General features: G+C 33.3%; 1 protein-coding gene across 1 annotated transcript in view; it reads left to right on the top strand.

Moving 5' to 3' along the window:
• Stacl (SH3 and cysteine-rich domain-containing protein) overlaps positions 1 to 15,035 on the top strand; it is a 240,838-nt gene that overhangs the window by 186,712 nt on the left and 39,091 nt on the right. Inside the window, 3 exon segments of the mRNA XM_075313433.1 lie at positions 3,250 to 3,371; positions 3,497 to 3,652; positions 9,830 to 10,120. Of these exon segments, the coding sequence (XP_075169548.1) occupies positions 3,250 to 3,371; positions 3,497 to 3,652; positions 9,830 to 10,120 (569 nt within the window).

The following is a 15,035-nucleotide window of genomic DNA, read 5'->3' as shown; positions in this document are numbered from 1 at the left end:
TAATTCCCTTCAGAGATAAGTTCTTTGTCATTTTAACTGCAAACCGATATGGGTTTACATGGAAACTGTCATGAATTATTCCTAAGTGGTCTTGTTGAATGTCAGTCAGTTTCTTAGAGGAAAATATGCAAATTTTTAGCAAAAGGGCCCAGCTGAAATGGAGAACAACAGCTAACATATGCAGGCAGATGAATGACAAGCCCAAGAATAACCCCAAAGGGTTGTTGGCGCAAAATTTCCCAAATACTATCCTGAATTCACAAATACACCCCCGCCCCATCCCCCGCCAGCACATAAAAGCATACATCATAAATGATTTACATCTAAATATGCATATATATATATATGAGTGCCACATATAGAAATGTAAATAAGCATAAAGAGATATATAGCAGCATTGGTATCTCAGCACCATTACACATTATGTACATATTCATAGAATAATATCAAATAAATCACAATTTATCACGTACTTTTACTACGTTTACGAGATATATGTAAGACCCTTCATGACCACCACCACTTTACCAACTCGATATGTATTAGATAAATTTATTTGTAATTTTCATTTTGATTTTCTGCACATTTATTTAAATAGAGAATCATTTATTTCTCTTTCTACCAGTAAGGGTGGACCATTTTGGCGATTGATCCCATTCAGTAGCATTAATTGGAAGGAGAATATTTACCACTTTAACTTTTAGTTATATTTGATTTTAATAGCAATTCTAAGATATCTTGACATTTGTTTATTGCATTTGTATATTTTGATAACAAAAGAAAGGAGGAGTCCCAACAATTTTGATTATAATGTATATATCGCATGAATGTCCAATTTTCTGAACCATCTGTATTGATATGATTTCGCTTTTCTCATATTGCAATATTCGTTGGCAATGTGAAAGTGTGTATCATCCAAATCATCTTCGAGCCCTGCGAAAATAAAATTAGAATTATTCCTATTGTTCTTAAATGCAAAGATCCTTCAGAAAAAGGACTTGCGAGAAGGATTAATTCGATTGGGTGGATTTCCCACTTAAAATAATTGAAAATGAACTTCAAAGGTCGTGCGTGGTAAACTCTCAGCTGGCTTAAATTAACCTCTGATAATTCCCCAAGTTCTCAAAGGTGATAAGCAACGATAACGGGAATCACTGATATCTGGAGTAAAATGACTTCTTGATCACATTAATAAATATTGAGAACGCTTTAAATTGAGATGGAAAAGTTTTGTTGTGGTATCTCTGAAACCATTGCAGGAAACCCATCGTCCATTTGCCAGCACAATGACCTTTCAAAATGAACTTTATAGTTGCTGGAGACATTCAAACCAATTCAAATACCCCTGAAATATGTAAAGTAATTCGCAGTTTTGATCTACGTTGATGGGGCCGCACTTGCTTAGTGTCTTTATACAAGTATGTCATCGGTCATACGCCCAAATCACAAACAAATTTAAATTTTGGCAACATAGTTCTCTTTTATAAGACGTTTAAATACAAATGAATTTAAGTCCGATAGTATCTCAATTTTTTTCTTTATAAGAAAATTAAATTCTTATGATTCCGAATACATTATTGTGAGATTTGCCACATTATTGTGAGATTTGCCACAGTTGATCGCAGTTGGGAAAAGGGAGTGCAACTGATTACCACATTAATAGCTTATTTTTGTATATTTTCTTAAACTCTCAAAAAAAAACAACTGAAGATCAATAATCGGAGTCACTGTGTTACAAAGTATAAGATATGACTAACCAAAACCCAGCCCTGGCGGCACTGAGTATTTCCTATATATAGTACCTTAAACTATTTAGGTGGAAGTCTGATTGGCTATAACAAGGATACCCCTAGACAATAGAGATGAAAATTGAATTGGGATGCACTTATCGAGATATTCACAATTGTTCTTACAAGAAGCCTGCATGCAATATATGTACTAATGTATGATAATCAATATAAAAATCAATTTTGTCTGAATTTCGAATAATGCAGCATTCTGATAGACCCACAAATAGATGTTCTTATTATAAAAATGCATCACATGTTTGTATACATATGTATAATATTCAAATATTCTATTTGCAAATGACATTTTCAGCTTTTATATTGCAATCTGTTATAACAGTGATGTAAGAATAATTATGTCCGCCATGAACGCACAGAATCGGACAAAACATCGAAACATATTTCAACGATGATAAAATCTCTCAGTAATTCATTCGACATTTCTCAATATTTGAGATTTGTAAAGACTTCTCCTCTAAGAGTGTCTAGAGAGTCCATGCAGTTCGAAGTGGGGGGACATTCATTACCATGATATGATGATATGCACTCATTGATATGAAAACAACGCCCCCATTTGGTCTCATTTGTTATCAGCTTGGGGCCTCAAATACCATGTGCTCATAGTAGCCATACATCTTCTACTCGGAAGCAACAAAGCTTACATTTTCTATTTCTCTAAACTTCCTTCTATTAAATTAATTTCCAAATATTCACTAAATTCTAATGCCGCTATTCTATAGAAGTAATATCGTGACATTGTATGGGTATCTTAAATGACACATTTTACAATAGATTCCAGCATAAAATCTTAAATGACTTGGAAAATTGTTGGGCTTCAAAAGCCAGCCAAACAAAAGGTGAAGTGGCCACAATATCCTTGATTAGTTTTCGCTGTTTGCTTGTAAATTTGCGGTATGAAAGACATTGCAATTTATTATCCATTGACAGTGATAAATGCCCAGTTCACCCAGGGTATAGTGGAGTGAGCTGTTGTGATTTGCCTCCACCCAGTATAGGCATGCCATCTCTATCTCCAAAGTTTGTAGGGCGTAGAAAGCAATTAATATAAGCCAATTTAATGTTGTGTAAATACCAAAAAAAAATACACCAAGGAAAAAAAGGAATGGGAATAGCACCTGTTTATTCTCCATTTTTTTGGTGTTTCTTTAGTTTTTCCTAGTTCTTCATCGACATTCACCATAGATAACCAGTTAATACTCCATAAATATTTATTTTTACTTTTTCCATATTCTATAGAGTGTCTTCTTTGTTTCTCATTTATCGATTTTCGTTGTACACTAATGTATCTCTCGCTACCTATCTATGTATCCCATTAAGTATTTATCTACACTCAGTCAAAGGCTTCTTTGAAGCCCATTTCATTTGTATTACTAAGAGATTTCTAATGAAAGTTTGTTTTGTGTTTTTTTGTTTTGCATCCCTCACCACCACTCAACTATAGACGTAATGGTGCCGGAGGCTCCTCACAGCCATTACGACCCAACGAAGATGGCAGTCATCACCTCCAGGAATACACCTACAAGAAGATAACAGCCTGTGATGTATGCTCACAGATATTAAGAGGTAATTAGCGAGTTTAGTGCATGCCTTTGACCATGGTCGTGTCGCGGATATTTTCTTTTTATTTTACTAAAATTTTTAAAATCTCTTCCAAAAAATCGTTATCATATGGATTGTTCTGCTCATAGGCCATACACGCCAAGGTTTACGCTGCCGCATTTGTAAGCTCAATGCCCATGGCGATTGCGCCGCTCAGTTACCTCGCTGTCAGCCCAAGCAAAAATTATTGAGACGTCAGAAAAGCACTTCGGAATTGGAAAATCGTGTTGATGTTGAAGAAGAAAGTAAGTATTCGGCGCTATATTCCTTATAGTCACATGAGACCAGAAACCAGAAAAGTAACTAACCATTGCCCGAATGCTATAACGAATATGAAAACATCTTGCAAAATGCTTGCAACATTGAATGAAATGAGATTTCCATTACGATTTAATACTGTCAAAGAAAACCCTGCTATAAGTCTATCACTAAAAATGTACTAAGAATTACTTGCGCCCGATATTCATCCATAGTTTATTTATTATAACAATCATTGCATTTGACACAAACTAATTATACGTTTCTAATAGCTACTAATATAAACTTTAATGGTGGTTATGGCATTCTAATCTCTACTCATCGACTTTATAGATTTTAAAATTTAAACCTGAGGACCATCTTACAATGGTTAATACTTTCTTAAGAAATGGAGAATTATGTCCCGGAAACAATTATATTAAAACATAAAAAACATTAAAACAAAATATATAGTGTTGCTATGAGAAACCTATATTGCGTTCTCTATAATAAAGTATGCTTGTATTTTATTATAGAGAACGGTGCTCGACGTAGAAATGAGATTTTCTCCAAAGTAAAGTGATATTAATTTGACTAATACACTGAAAGAAGAGTTTTTAGACCAAGTTTTCTTTTGGCAGAAGAAAATTTCTTTGGAAGCAAATAAAAAATATTAGATACAATCATTGAATCGCTTGCCATAAATTCGAGTTTACGTATTCTTAAAGAAAACAGTATATAAGAATAGGGAAATTCGTTTCAAGGGAGAAATTCTTTCGGAAAGAATTTTTTCTTTGGGTGTAGTTCGTATCAAAATCAGTTATTTTATATCTGAATATATTGAAAAAATACTTGCCAGATTACTTTTGGATATTTGTAGAATAATTTTACTTTGGAAATAATACGTTATGGAATTATAATTTTTACCGAGTGAAAAAGGAAGATGATACATTCTATAGACTATCCTAGTCTTTAATTTACTTTAATTAATTAAATAATTTTAATACAAGATCAACCACAATCGATTGTTAATTCTTAATTAAATCCTATCGATTTTGACTTGCCTTTGCCTACCTCTGATGTAACAGGTTGCCTAATAAGTCCCCGGTCAAACAAAGAAAAACACATTTTTTTGTCAAAATTCGGTTTTATTATTCAACATAGTTCCCTTCAAGAGCGATACAACGATTATAACGACCTTCCAATTTTTTGATACCATTTTGGTAGTACTCCTTCTGTTTTGCCTCAAAATAGGCCTCAGCTTCGGCGATCACCTCTTCATTGCAGCCAAATTTTTTCCCTGCGAGCATCCTTTTGAGGTCTGAGAACATGAAAAAGTCGCTGGTGGCCAGATCTGGAGAATACGGTGGATGGGGAAGCAATTCGAAGCCCAATTCATGAATTTTTGCCATCGTTCTCAATGACTTGTGGCACGGTGCGTTGTCTTGGTGGAACAACACTTTTTTCTTCTTCATATGGGGCCGTTTTGCCGCAATTTCGACCTTCAAACGCTCCAATAACGCCATATAATAGTCACTGTTGATGGTTTTTCCCTTCTCAAGATAATCGAAAAAATTATTCCATGCGCATCCCAAAAAACAGAGGCCATTACTTTGCCAGCGGACTTTTGAGTCTTTCCACGCTTCGGAGACGGTTCACCAGTCGCTGTCCACTCAGCCGACTGTCGATTGGACTCAGGAGTGTAGTGATGGAGCCATGAAATGAATGCGTTCGAGATATCTTTATCACCTCTTATGAGTTTTATACATTTGGGTTTAGTTATAGTTTTTAAAATCTAAAATTGCAAACTCCTTTACAAAGGAATTTATTTTAATTAATCCTTCTAAATAATTAAAACATAGATAACCACATAGATCTCAATGTGTATTAAATATCCATTAGTAATATAAGATTAGACAGTGCGGTCAAGTGTCAATTAACTATGTAAATATGTCCAAATGAAGTATTTGACGATGACATTTTATAATGACGATGATATCAAATTTCCATAGACAAAGGCATATTCTCCATTTCTCAAATATTAACGTTCACTTTAATAAAGTGTCATGGGTTCTCCAAATACAGATGCATAAACATATGGGTCATTCCACAATAAAGTATTGAGTTGAGATACAAAAACATATGATTATATATTTTGTATAGGCCAAGAAATAAAAATAAAATTTGCTCATTTCATTCATGTATTTTCTTGCAATGCAAATAAAACCAAATTTATTACAAGCTTGACAATATTGGTCTTCAACATGTTTTATGTGCCCTTTTGAGAACAAAAGAAAACTCCGTGGAATGCACCCTACATACATATCTCTTCAATACCACCATGAATATAAATCTGTCATTAGCGTACCAAGTATTTTCATAAAGCCTGATGACTAGAATAACATTTCCATAACCATCATCGCTTTTAATGAAAGTGTAAACTGGGTGTAGAAAATTAGACATTTGTTGAAGGGCGAACGTTTGTCAGAGAGATAGAAATCATTCATCATTCATCATACTGGTATTTGTTGTCGTACAAAAACCTTCATAGATATACGCGTAAACATGCAAATGTCGCTTCACATATACAAAGAGTTGAATATATCGAGAGTGAAATCTGAGCGACATGAGTGTAATTTTGAAACTTGATAGTCACCATTGAGATGTCAGTCGGTTAGTCAGTCAGTCATCCCATTGATAATACATTATTGTTATTACCACTACTACAACTACCATTGCTATTACTATTATTATTATTATCATCATTGTTATTGTATGTGTAATTGTGTATGTTTGTGTGTGGAATAGTAGACGAGGACAATGTCAATGCGATGACGAAAACAAACAGCAATAATGACGCCTCTATGTCACCCAACCAGGCGGCAACTTTGTCTCCACGGAAATTCCGTCAAAAGACTCCGTTCATCGAGCGCATAGCTCAATTAGGTACTGCCACGCAACCAACCAACCACTCACAGATATATCACAATCATAGCCAATCAAATTAAACAAAAATCATAGTAAACCGTTATTGATTAAACTAAAAACTAAGCAGCAATTACTTTAGATGTGTTTTCGCTTTTACGATTTGTGCCAAGCAATGACTAGACGCTAAGGCCAACGATTTGTTTGATCGATTTTTTTGCTTGCTTCTTAACCATATATACATTTTTCGTTGTTCTATTTACTTTTATACTCAAATCAAGCCTCTAGATTAGAATGACCACTGATATGTTCACATTACATCAGAGACACAACACACCCACGCACACTAATCCATAAATAACACACACACCAAAACAAATGTATGAGACATCTTTTATAAGAGTTATGAGATGCTTACTTCACACACACACCCACACAAATACACACCCACATAGATACAAACCCTACCAAACATATACATACATATCTATACCTGTTACTCGACGATAAATCGTACGATTTGCTGTTAGTGGAGCATGCGATATACTCGTCTATGTGTGAACATAAAATATACTTACATACATCATATCAAACATATTCATATTAGTCTAAGCTATATCAAATACAGCGAGAATTAACAGAAGCAGTTGAAAGTCAGTTTCATCTGATCTTAAGGCTGCCATCGTTACAATCTATATTTGTAATTTTTCAGTGTATTCCATCAATAATCTTCAGCTACAGTTATTGTCGTCTACTGAGAGTGTATATTATCGATATTTATAATAATTATTTTATTTTCATAATAATCATCAATCAATTTGCTAATTTTAAAGTAGAAGTTTTTGTAAGCTACCAGGTTGGTACCTATTTTGATAGACAGACAGGCAGACTAATTAGAATTATTTTGTTGAAGTATTCTAATGTAACTGTGTCATTAGTGAGGAATTATTAAAATTTTTACAACAATTTTTAAGAATTCCAATGATGAGCTGATTGTACAATTTTTTTTCTAAGATTGATTATTCTAAACAATGAAGAAAACTTTGGTTAGAAATAATTATTATGGATCTGAAATGTTTCCAATCGTAGTGAGTCAAAGAATGAAGATCTTTTCGCCAAAAGCATTGGGCACAATACTGACCAATAGACACTTAAAGAGTTGAAGTTTAATAAAAGTAAAAGTAGATAAACCAGAATAGAAGATTAATTGGGTAATAATGAAAATTAAACCAAACTATTGTAGGAAACACCATCATAGTTTAATGATTGGCATAATCGCCTTACAAAGGTTATGAGATCTATTCCAGTTTCAGTCGAACACATCATAGCTGTGGGATAATTGCTCTCTATTTGTTTCAAAGTTTCTCTGAGTGGTTCTACACCAAGTGTAAATTTCCAGCGTAATCACGAAATCCTCGACTTGCAACAAATGATAAAAATTGTTACAAGGACTGATAGAGGGCGGCTTGAGATAATCTCAAGTATTGAGATCCTGTATCGACTACAAGATCTTAGCGTTAGCAAAATTTGGGAAATTACTACGTACCAACACGAGGCTCATAAAGTATATATATTTACGGAGAAAGCAATAGCACATAATTCGTTATAATCACGAATCTTGCTAGAAACAAGATTACAATCAATGATTTCTCTAATAATGGTATAAGACGCATTATTATTGTATGATTGCATTATGTAGTAAGAGAAAAGAAGAATGCCAATAAGATATTGATAGAAAGTAGGGGGATACAGCAACTGAACATAGAGAATGCAAATTCCTTTATAAGAGGAGACTATGTGAAAAAAGGAAGAGCGTTTTATAATGCAGAACAAGACGCATGCGGACTTCAATTTTGTCCAACGTTAAGAAGTGGATTATTTGATTTTTTTGGAATTGCTTTATTTCATTCCACTTCCGAACATAGGACATTCTCCATTCTCTTCTGCTGTTAAAAATAAATTGAATTATTCCCACGATAGAATAACTATCCTTTTAGTTCCATGGAAACAATCTTCGCCACGTACTTCTGAACTATTCTGGACGTCTAGTTCCTTTGGAGTTCCAAGCCATTCTAGAAATGCTGTTGCGAAGTGTATACCCTTTAGCCCTATACCCTTCAACTTCGGTTCTTTGATTGGAAATCTCATTAAAAGAATATTCCAGACGATTTTGAAAATGAGAAATCGTGTTTATTGTCAACTAATCTAAGTTGACTGTCGACATTTGGACAGTTGACTTTCGTTATCTGTTAAAATGTAACTACTAATTGTCTATGCTTCAATTAAACTACACTAATGGCTATTGCAAACTGACAATTTCCGAGAAACGGTAAATGTCAATGTGAGTAGTTTTTGACAATGTCCAAATGCACATCGATATGTGCATCAATCAGTTCATCAATATAGAAGAATCTTTAGGAAAATGCATAAAAACTCTTAGATTTGCAGATATTTCTTTGGTTGTATTGTTCGTATATTTCTAAATTGCAAAGAGGTTAAGTATAATTAAAAAACAAAGAAACTTTGATTTTTAATTTATAAAGGAAGCAATACTAAATATTTTGGAAGCGTTTAATGAACATAAATTCTAATCCTTAGTAATGTTTAAATGCCTATCGTAAACACCTAAAAACCTAGTTTTTATTCATAATGGAAATGTACTGGCATCAATAACGGATGTCCTAACTTTCAGCGGATCATAAAAATCTAAACCTAAAAATTAATTTTATTTCAACACCTTTTGCTGCGTTTACCCACCTATACGGCTTGTAGCAAATAACTTTTAGATAATTAGGTACCCTAAAACTTTGTGGATATTTGGAATACACACTGTATTAAAATAAATGTATCTGCAAATCATTTTCCACATGTTTTAATATAAAAACGTATCATTAGAAAACAATATAAATTTTTTAATCGAAAATATATGAAAATTCGAAATTAACAATTACCATGTACTGCTACCATTCCATGAAACCCAAAAACTGTTGCCTCATCACATTTGTTATTGAATATAAATCCATCGGCTTTTTGAAATTTGGCTAAAAATAAAATCAAAATAAAAAATCCGAAATCCCAAAATCAACCTCAAAATCACAAAATTAAATTGTGACCCTGTGTCGCATGCCAAATCCATATCATCAACCAACCAATCTACCACCTACCACCCTCATCCAAACAATTAGAACTCACCGATATTGATCAAGTGTATCGGGTATTAAAACAAGCCGGCGACATTAAAAACGCCACCACTATTGCAGCTGATAAATCCGTCCAGAATGCGGCCAAGGATGGCTTATCCCAAAGTGATATCCCTACTGTAAATGTGCCAGAGTGTCCTGAACGCAGTGATCGTCCAACAGCCATGGGAGCATCAAGTTCATCAGCCCGACCGGTCCGCAGTGGAGTGCGTCCACCACCAGTACACGTGCCCATTTTGGGTGTGCAATTGCAGCAACAGGAATTGTCACAACAATGGTGTGGTGGCGGCCTAGGAGGTGGAAGCGGCGGAGGACTTCCAGTGCCTACCCAAGATATTTCTAGTAGTTCAGGTCCGCCATAGACATTAATATTTCAATTCAAATTTCCTTCCTTCAAACCTCTCTCTTCTCTACATATATCTCCTGCTACATTCTACCTTTTGCTCTTACTTTATCTATAACTCTTTCCCTACTCGTTCTCATTTTGTACATTTTATAATTAATGATTTGTTCGGAAAAAGATAACTTTGCTCTTTTTTTGTTTTGAGAGCAAAGCAGAAAAAGACATTTGCTAACCTTATCCTTCCTTTAGATTTTGCCACTGTTGGAGTTATCGTAGACAATATTTTTCTAACTTTGCTTTGTTTTTGCGTTCGTTCGTCCTTTTCGTTATTGTTTTTAGTGGCTTTTTTGTGTTCTTGTCACCTTTATTGGGTAGTAGAGCCAACCTCTTTTGCCACCAACACTCTTTGAAAGTATTCTATGTTCCATTTGAATTCAAGATAAAGTTGTACATCCTCCCATTTAACCTCTGAGTACACTATTGCTTAACATACATCTACACATCCACATCCACCATAACCATTCATCCTTTAGTATAGACCTTTGCTGCATAATTATAATGTTACAAAAGTTCTGAGTGCAAATGTAGTTGAATTGGTAGATTGCAGATTTCCCAGACTATTCTACTGCATCGCCCTTCTTCTTCCTCCGCCCTTCAGTTATTCCTAATTTGGATTTGTGCAAAACTATGTTAATGATATACACAAATAGTCATATATATATACTGTATAATGCCAAAGAATGTATACAAAATGGCGCCCAACGCGGGTGTTCCTTATCTACACACACACACACACACATATGGTGAAGTGGTGAGTAAGCTGCTGTGGATGCAATCGTGATACCGGCCATTAGCCCACCACCACCACCACACATTACCGTTCACAAGTCATTGGGTCAGTCAATAATTATGAACAAATCATGGGGATTTATTCAAGTGACACTAATACAAATGAATCCATTTTCATTTATATTGTCATTAGGATAGCTTTCAATTAAGGAATTATGACCTAGAGGAATGATATTGGGCGTGTAAGGGATTTACATTTACTGGAGACAATTTTAGTTATAAATCAAAGCCCTTCAACACACCCTGCACCCATCCCCCTGGAGATGGATACTACATTTGGTTACTATTTACAATCGCAATAAGCTTGAATGGATTTTGAAATGACAGTGATTTAGGCTCCTTGAATTATTTTCTGTTATCCTCGAGTTATTTCTTTATTATGAAGGTTTAATGAATTATTCGCTTAATTTCGCTTTAGTTACTTATATTTCTCTTTGTTTCTTTTTCTCTTCATTTTTATGTTTGATTAAGTAATCGCCAAGAATATCATAAGCTTAAGTGGTTGAATCGCTGTATTCACCATAATATAAAGTTTTGCACTTAATTAGCTTGGAATTTCCAAGAAGTTTTCTTCACTTGTGTTGATATTGCTTTGGCATATGGGAAAAAGCAATTTAATACTATAATGGAATTAATGCATAAACTTTCAACTATACAACTGGATCTAGGATACTGAGCGTACATAACTATTTAGAATCTTTGTGTGTTTTTATGCCCAGCAAAAAAATTTGGAAGTTCTTCCAAATTCACAACTTTAAAAGCTCTTCCAGAGGATGCACTCCCAATGATGTTCTTTATTTTAACTACCCAGGAAGTTATTTTCATTCAATTTTTTATAAGGTGCTTTTTCATACTTTTAATGGGTAATTTTAATATTTTTTGTTTCAAATAGGTTAAAAACAGAGTAAGAATTCATAAAATGGTACAAATCATTTAAATGTTCTAAATCCAATCTGAAAAAATTGTGAAATTTTGAAAATATTTGAGGGCAAACGTTTCAGACAAGCGTTAGAATCCATTAAAAATTATAAAAAATTATTTATTTGACAAAATATCACAGAAATTTTTAATTTACATCCAAAACATTGAATTCGGATCACACCTAAAAAAGTGATGCAAATTCAGTGCAACGGCTGTTGAAATGGAGGACTTCCGTCCTATGACAAGCCCATGTTCAATTCATCGCTTCTGCGTCAATTTTGCACCACTTCCGGATCCAAAACATTTTCATTACATTTTTGGCGACGCTTTCTTTGCTGGGTGATTGTATGCATTTTTGTTTTAATGAAACCTTTTCAAAAAAAATATATATACATATATATTTGAATTTATGCTTCAACGAATCCATATTATGAGTAACAAAGGAAATCGAAAAAATGTATCCATTTAATTAAATTTAATTACAGTTTAAATAAAATTCCAATTTTTTTCGCATTTTCATGCATTTCGTGCAATATCATAAATTGGGTGATTTTTTTAGTTGGGTAGAATGGGCTATAGAAAATTCAAATATTGAATGCGTATTAATTGCTAAAAAACAATATTTATATTTCGCAATCAATTAAAGGCTAAATAAAACATCCCAAAATGAAGTGTTAATAGTTTTGCCAATGGCATTAAAAAAAAAAACAACAAAAAATCAATTTATGATATTCTTTTAATTGGCTTGATTGCTATCGATTGATACTAAAATACCAACTGAAAGAGTTTTAGTGCCTGCATATAAAAAACTATTGTCGTGAGCACAAATATTTCTCCTCCTTAAACTACGAATTCATTCTCTGACAGAAAGTTATTTTCCTTGGCCAAAAATCGTCAAAGTTGTGTTCTTTATACAAAAGAAACTGAAAACACCGGAAATAAATCTTCAATGTTATTGAAATTGTCCATAAATTCAAAGATTTTTCGTAACTTTATTTTAAAGACATTTTTGGCTTAAAACATGGGATAATATAAATTTGAGTTACATACCATGCGTTAATGCGTCCGTTGATTGAAGAGTTGAATTTTCTCTTTGAAAGCAACAGTTTTGTTAGAGTGCTTCAAAATGAAAAATAGCAACCCCTCCATCAACGCACCGTGATGCAATGGTTAGCATGCCCGCCTTGCATACACAAGGTCGTGGGTTCGATTCCTGCTATGACCGAACACCACAAAGTTTTTCAGCGGTGGATTATCCCACCTCAGTAATGCTGGTGACATTTCTGAGGGTTTCAAAGCTTCTCTATGTAGTTTCACTGGAATGTTGAACGCCGTTGTCATTCACTCATTCTCTGTAGAACGAACCTCGGAACAACTTTAAAGCAGAAGAATCCTGTTTTCTGGGTGTCTAGGTATGATTTTCGATGATTTATTCACCTTGAGTCGATCGAAAGTTTCAAGGGCAGACACTTAATTTTCAAATTATTACTTCAAATATATACCAATCGTAAAATTTGCGATCCTTTAAATTTTGACTTCAACCTTGGACTCCTCCACATTTTATATTATTATTATTTTTTTAATATTAACATAGTCTTCAGATATAAAAATATCCTCACATAACGTTAGGAGAAAAAATTCTATACTGAATTCCTCGATGAATTTAATTTCCATAATTACCCCAAATATTTTGTTTCATTGTCTTAATTAAAACGACCACTTTATGAAACGTTTGAGACCAATTTTTGTAGTATTTATATGGCAAGAAAATAAAAATATACCAATGTCTTTGGCCACCATGAGGCCAAACGTAAAATAAGGGAAATGTGGCTGGGAAAACAATTCGTCACTACTGGAAATTCATGGTAATTTAATGATTGCAATAATTTTAAGGAGGACTACCACAGCAAGAATAGAAGAAACAGCACACAAATCGTATCACAAAAAAAAACCTTTGGGACTAAATATAATGACTTCCGGCATTTTCGCTGTAAAATAAACTCCAAGAGAAAAATAAACTTCAATGACTATCATTCAGAAAGAAATAAAAAGTCCACAAACACTGGAAATATAACTAAGCGCATTCTTTTAATTGCAAACAAGTTGGAAAAATAAAAATAAAATGTCTTATTACTGACTTCTGAGAAAAATTTTCACCAAGTCAAAAAGGAAATTGGCTTTCCGACACCATATTATAAGAGCAAAGCCAATGGAATGTGGCCAGCGACAAGTACATCATAAATGTCTTTTTCATCATTCGCAAGCTTGTGGCAGAGAAAAGACTATAAAACCCCGTTTATGGATGGTACTTTACAAGGCTCAAGGAAACCACACAGAGGACCAGCATCATGACAAATTTGGAGGATGTGGAAAATTAAATGAAATAAGAAGATATAATATCCTCTTAGGGAGCGGGAATGAATATTAGGATGCCTTAATAAAACAAACCGCATTATTTTAAAGATCAATGGATTTATGGGAAATATTGACATTTTTAGCTCGGTTTTGAAGTTTCAGTCTGACTTTAGTAGCATATGTAATAATTGAAGCCCACATACGGCCAATAAACGGAACTGACGAGAAGGTGATCTATGTGGACCACAGTTTTATTTTTACATGATAAATGTCGTCTTACCATTATGTAATAAATAAACCTGCTCATTGCATGTGTCAAATGTATACATATATATATATATATATATATATATATATATATATATATATATATATATATATATATATATATATATATATATATATATATATATATATATATATATATATATATATATATATATATATATATATATATATATATATATATATAATATATATATATATATATATATATATATATATATATATGTATATATATATATATATATATATATATATATATATATACATTCTACTGGGCGAACATAACAAATGGGTAGATACAACTATCCTTCACTTACATCAGTTACAACAACTAAACACAACACATATTTTTGTTAGAGACAGCGAAACATCACTGCTCTCGTCTGTTTTTAATATTGCACTGAGTGTGGATGCTGCTATGTAACCTGCGCGTTGTTCTTTTTCCCATCGTTTCTGCATATCATTTGTCTGTATATGTGAGCGATGTTGTCCGTGTCCATTTTGTAATTTATT

Source organism: Haematobia irritans, chromosome 5 (genome assembly GCF_050003625.1).
Source record: "Haematobia irritans isolate KBUSLIRL chromosome 5, ASM5000362v1, whole genome shotgun sequence".
In the NCBI taxonomy this organism is placed as follows: domain Eukaryota; kingdom Metazoa; phylum Arthropoda; class Insecta; order Diptera; family Muscidae; genus Haematobia; species Haematobia irritans.
Note: the sequence above shows the minus strand (reverse complement) of the source record. Positions and strands in the feature narration are given on the sequence as shown.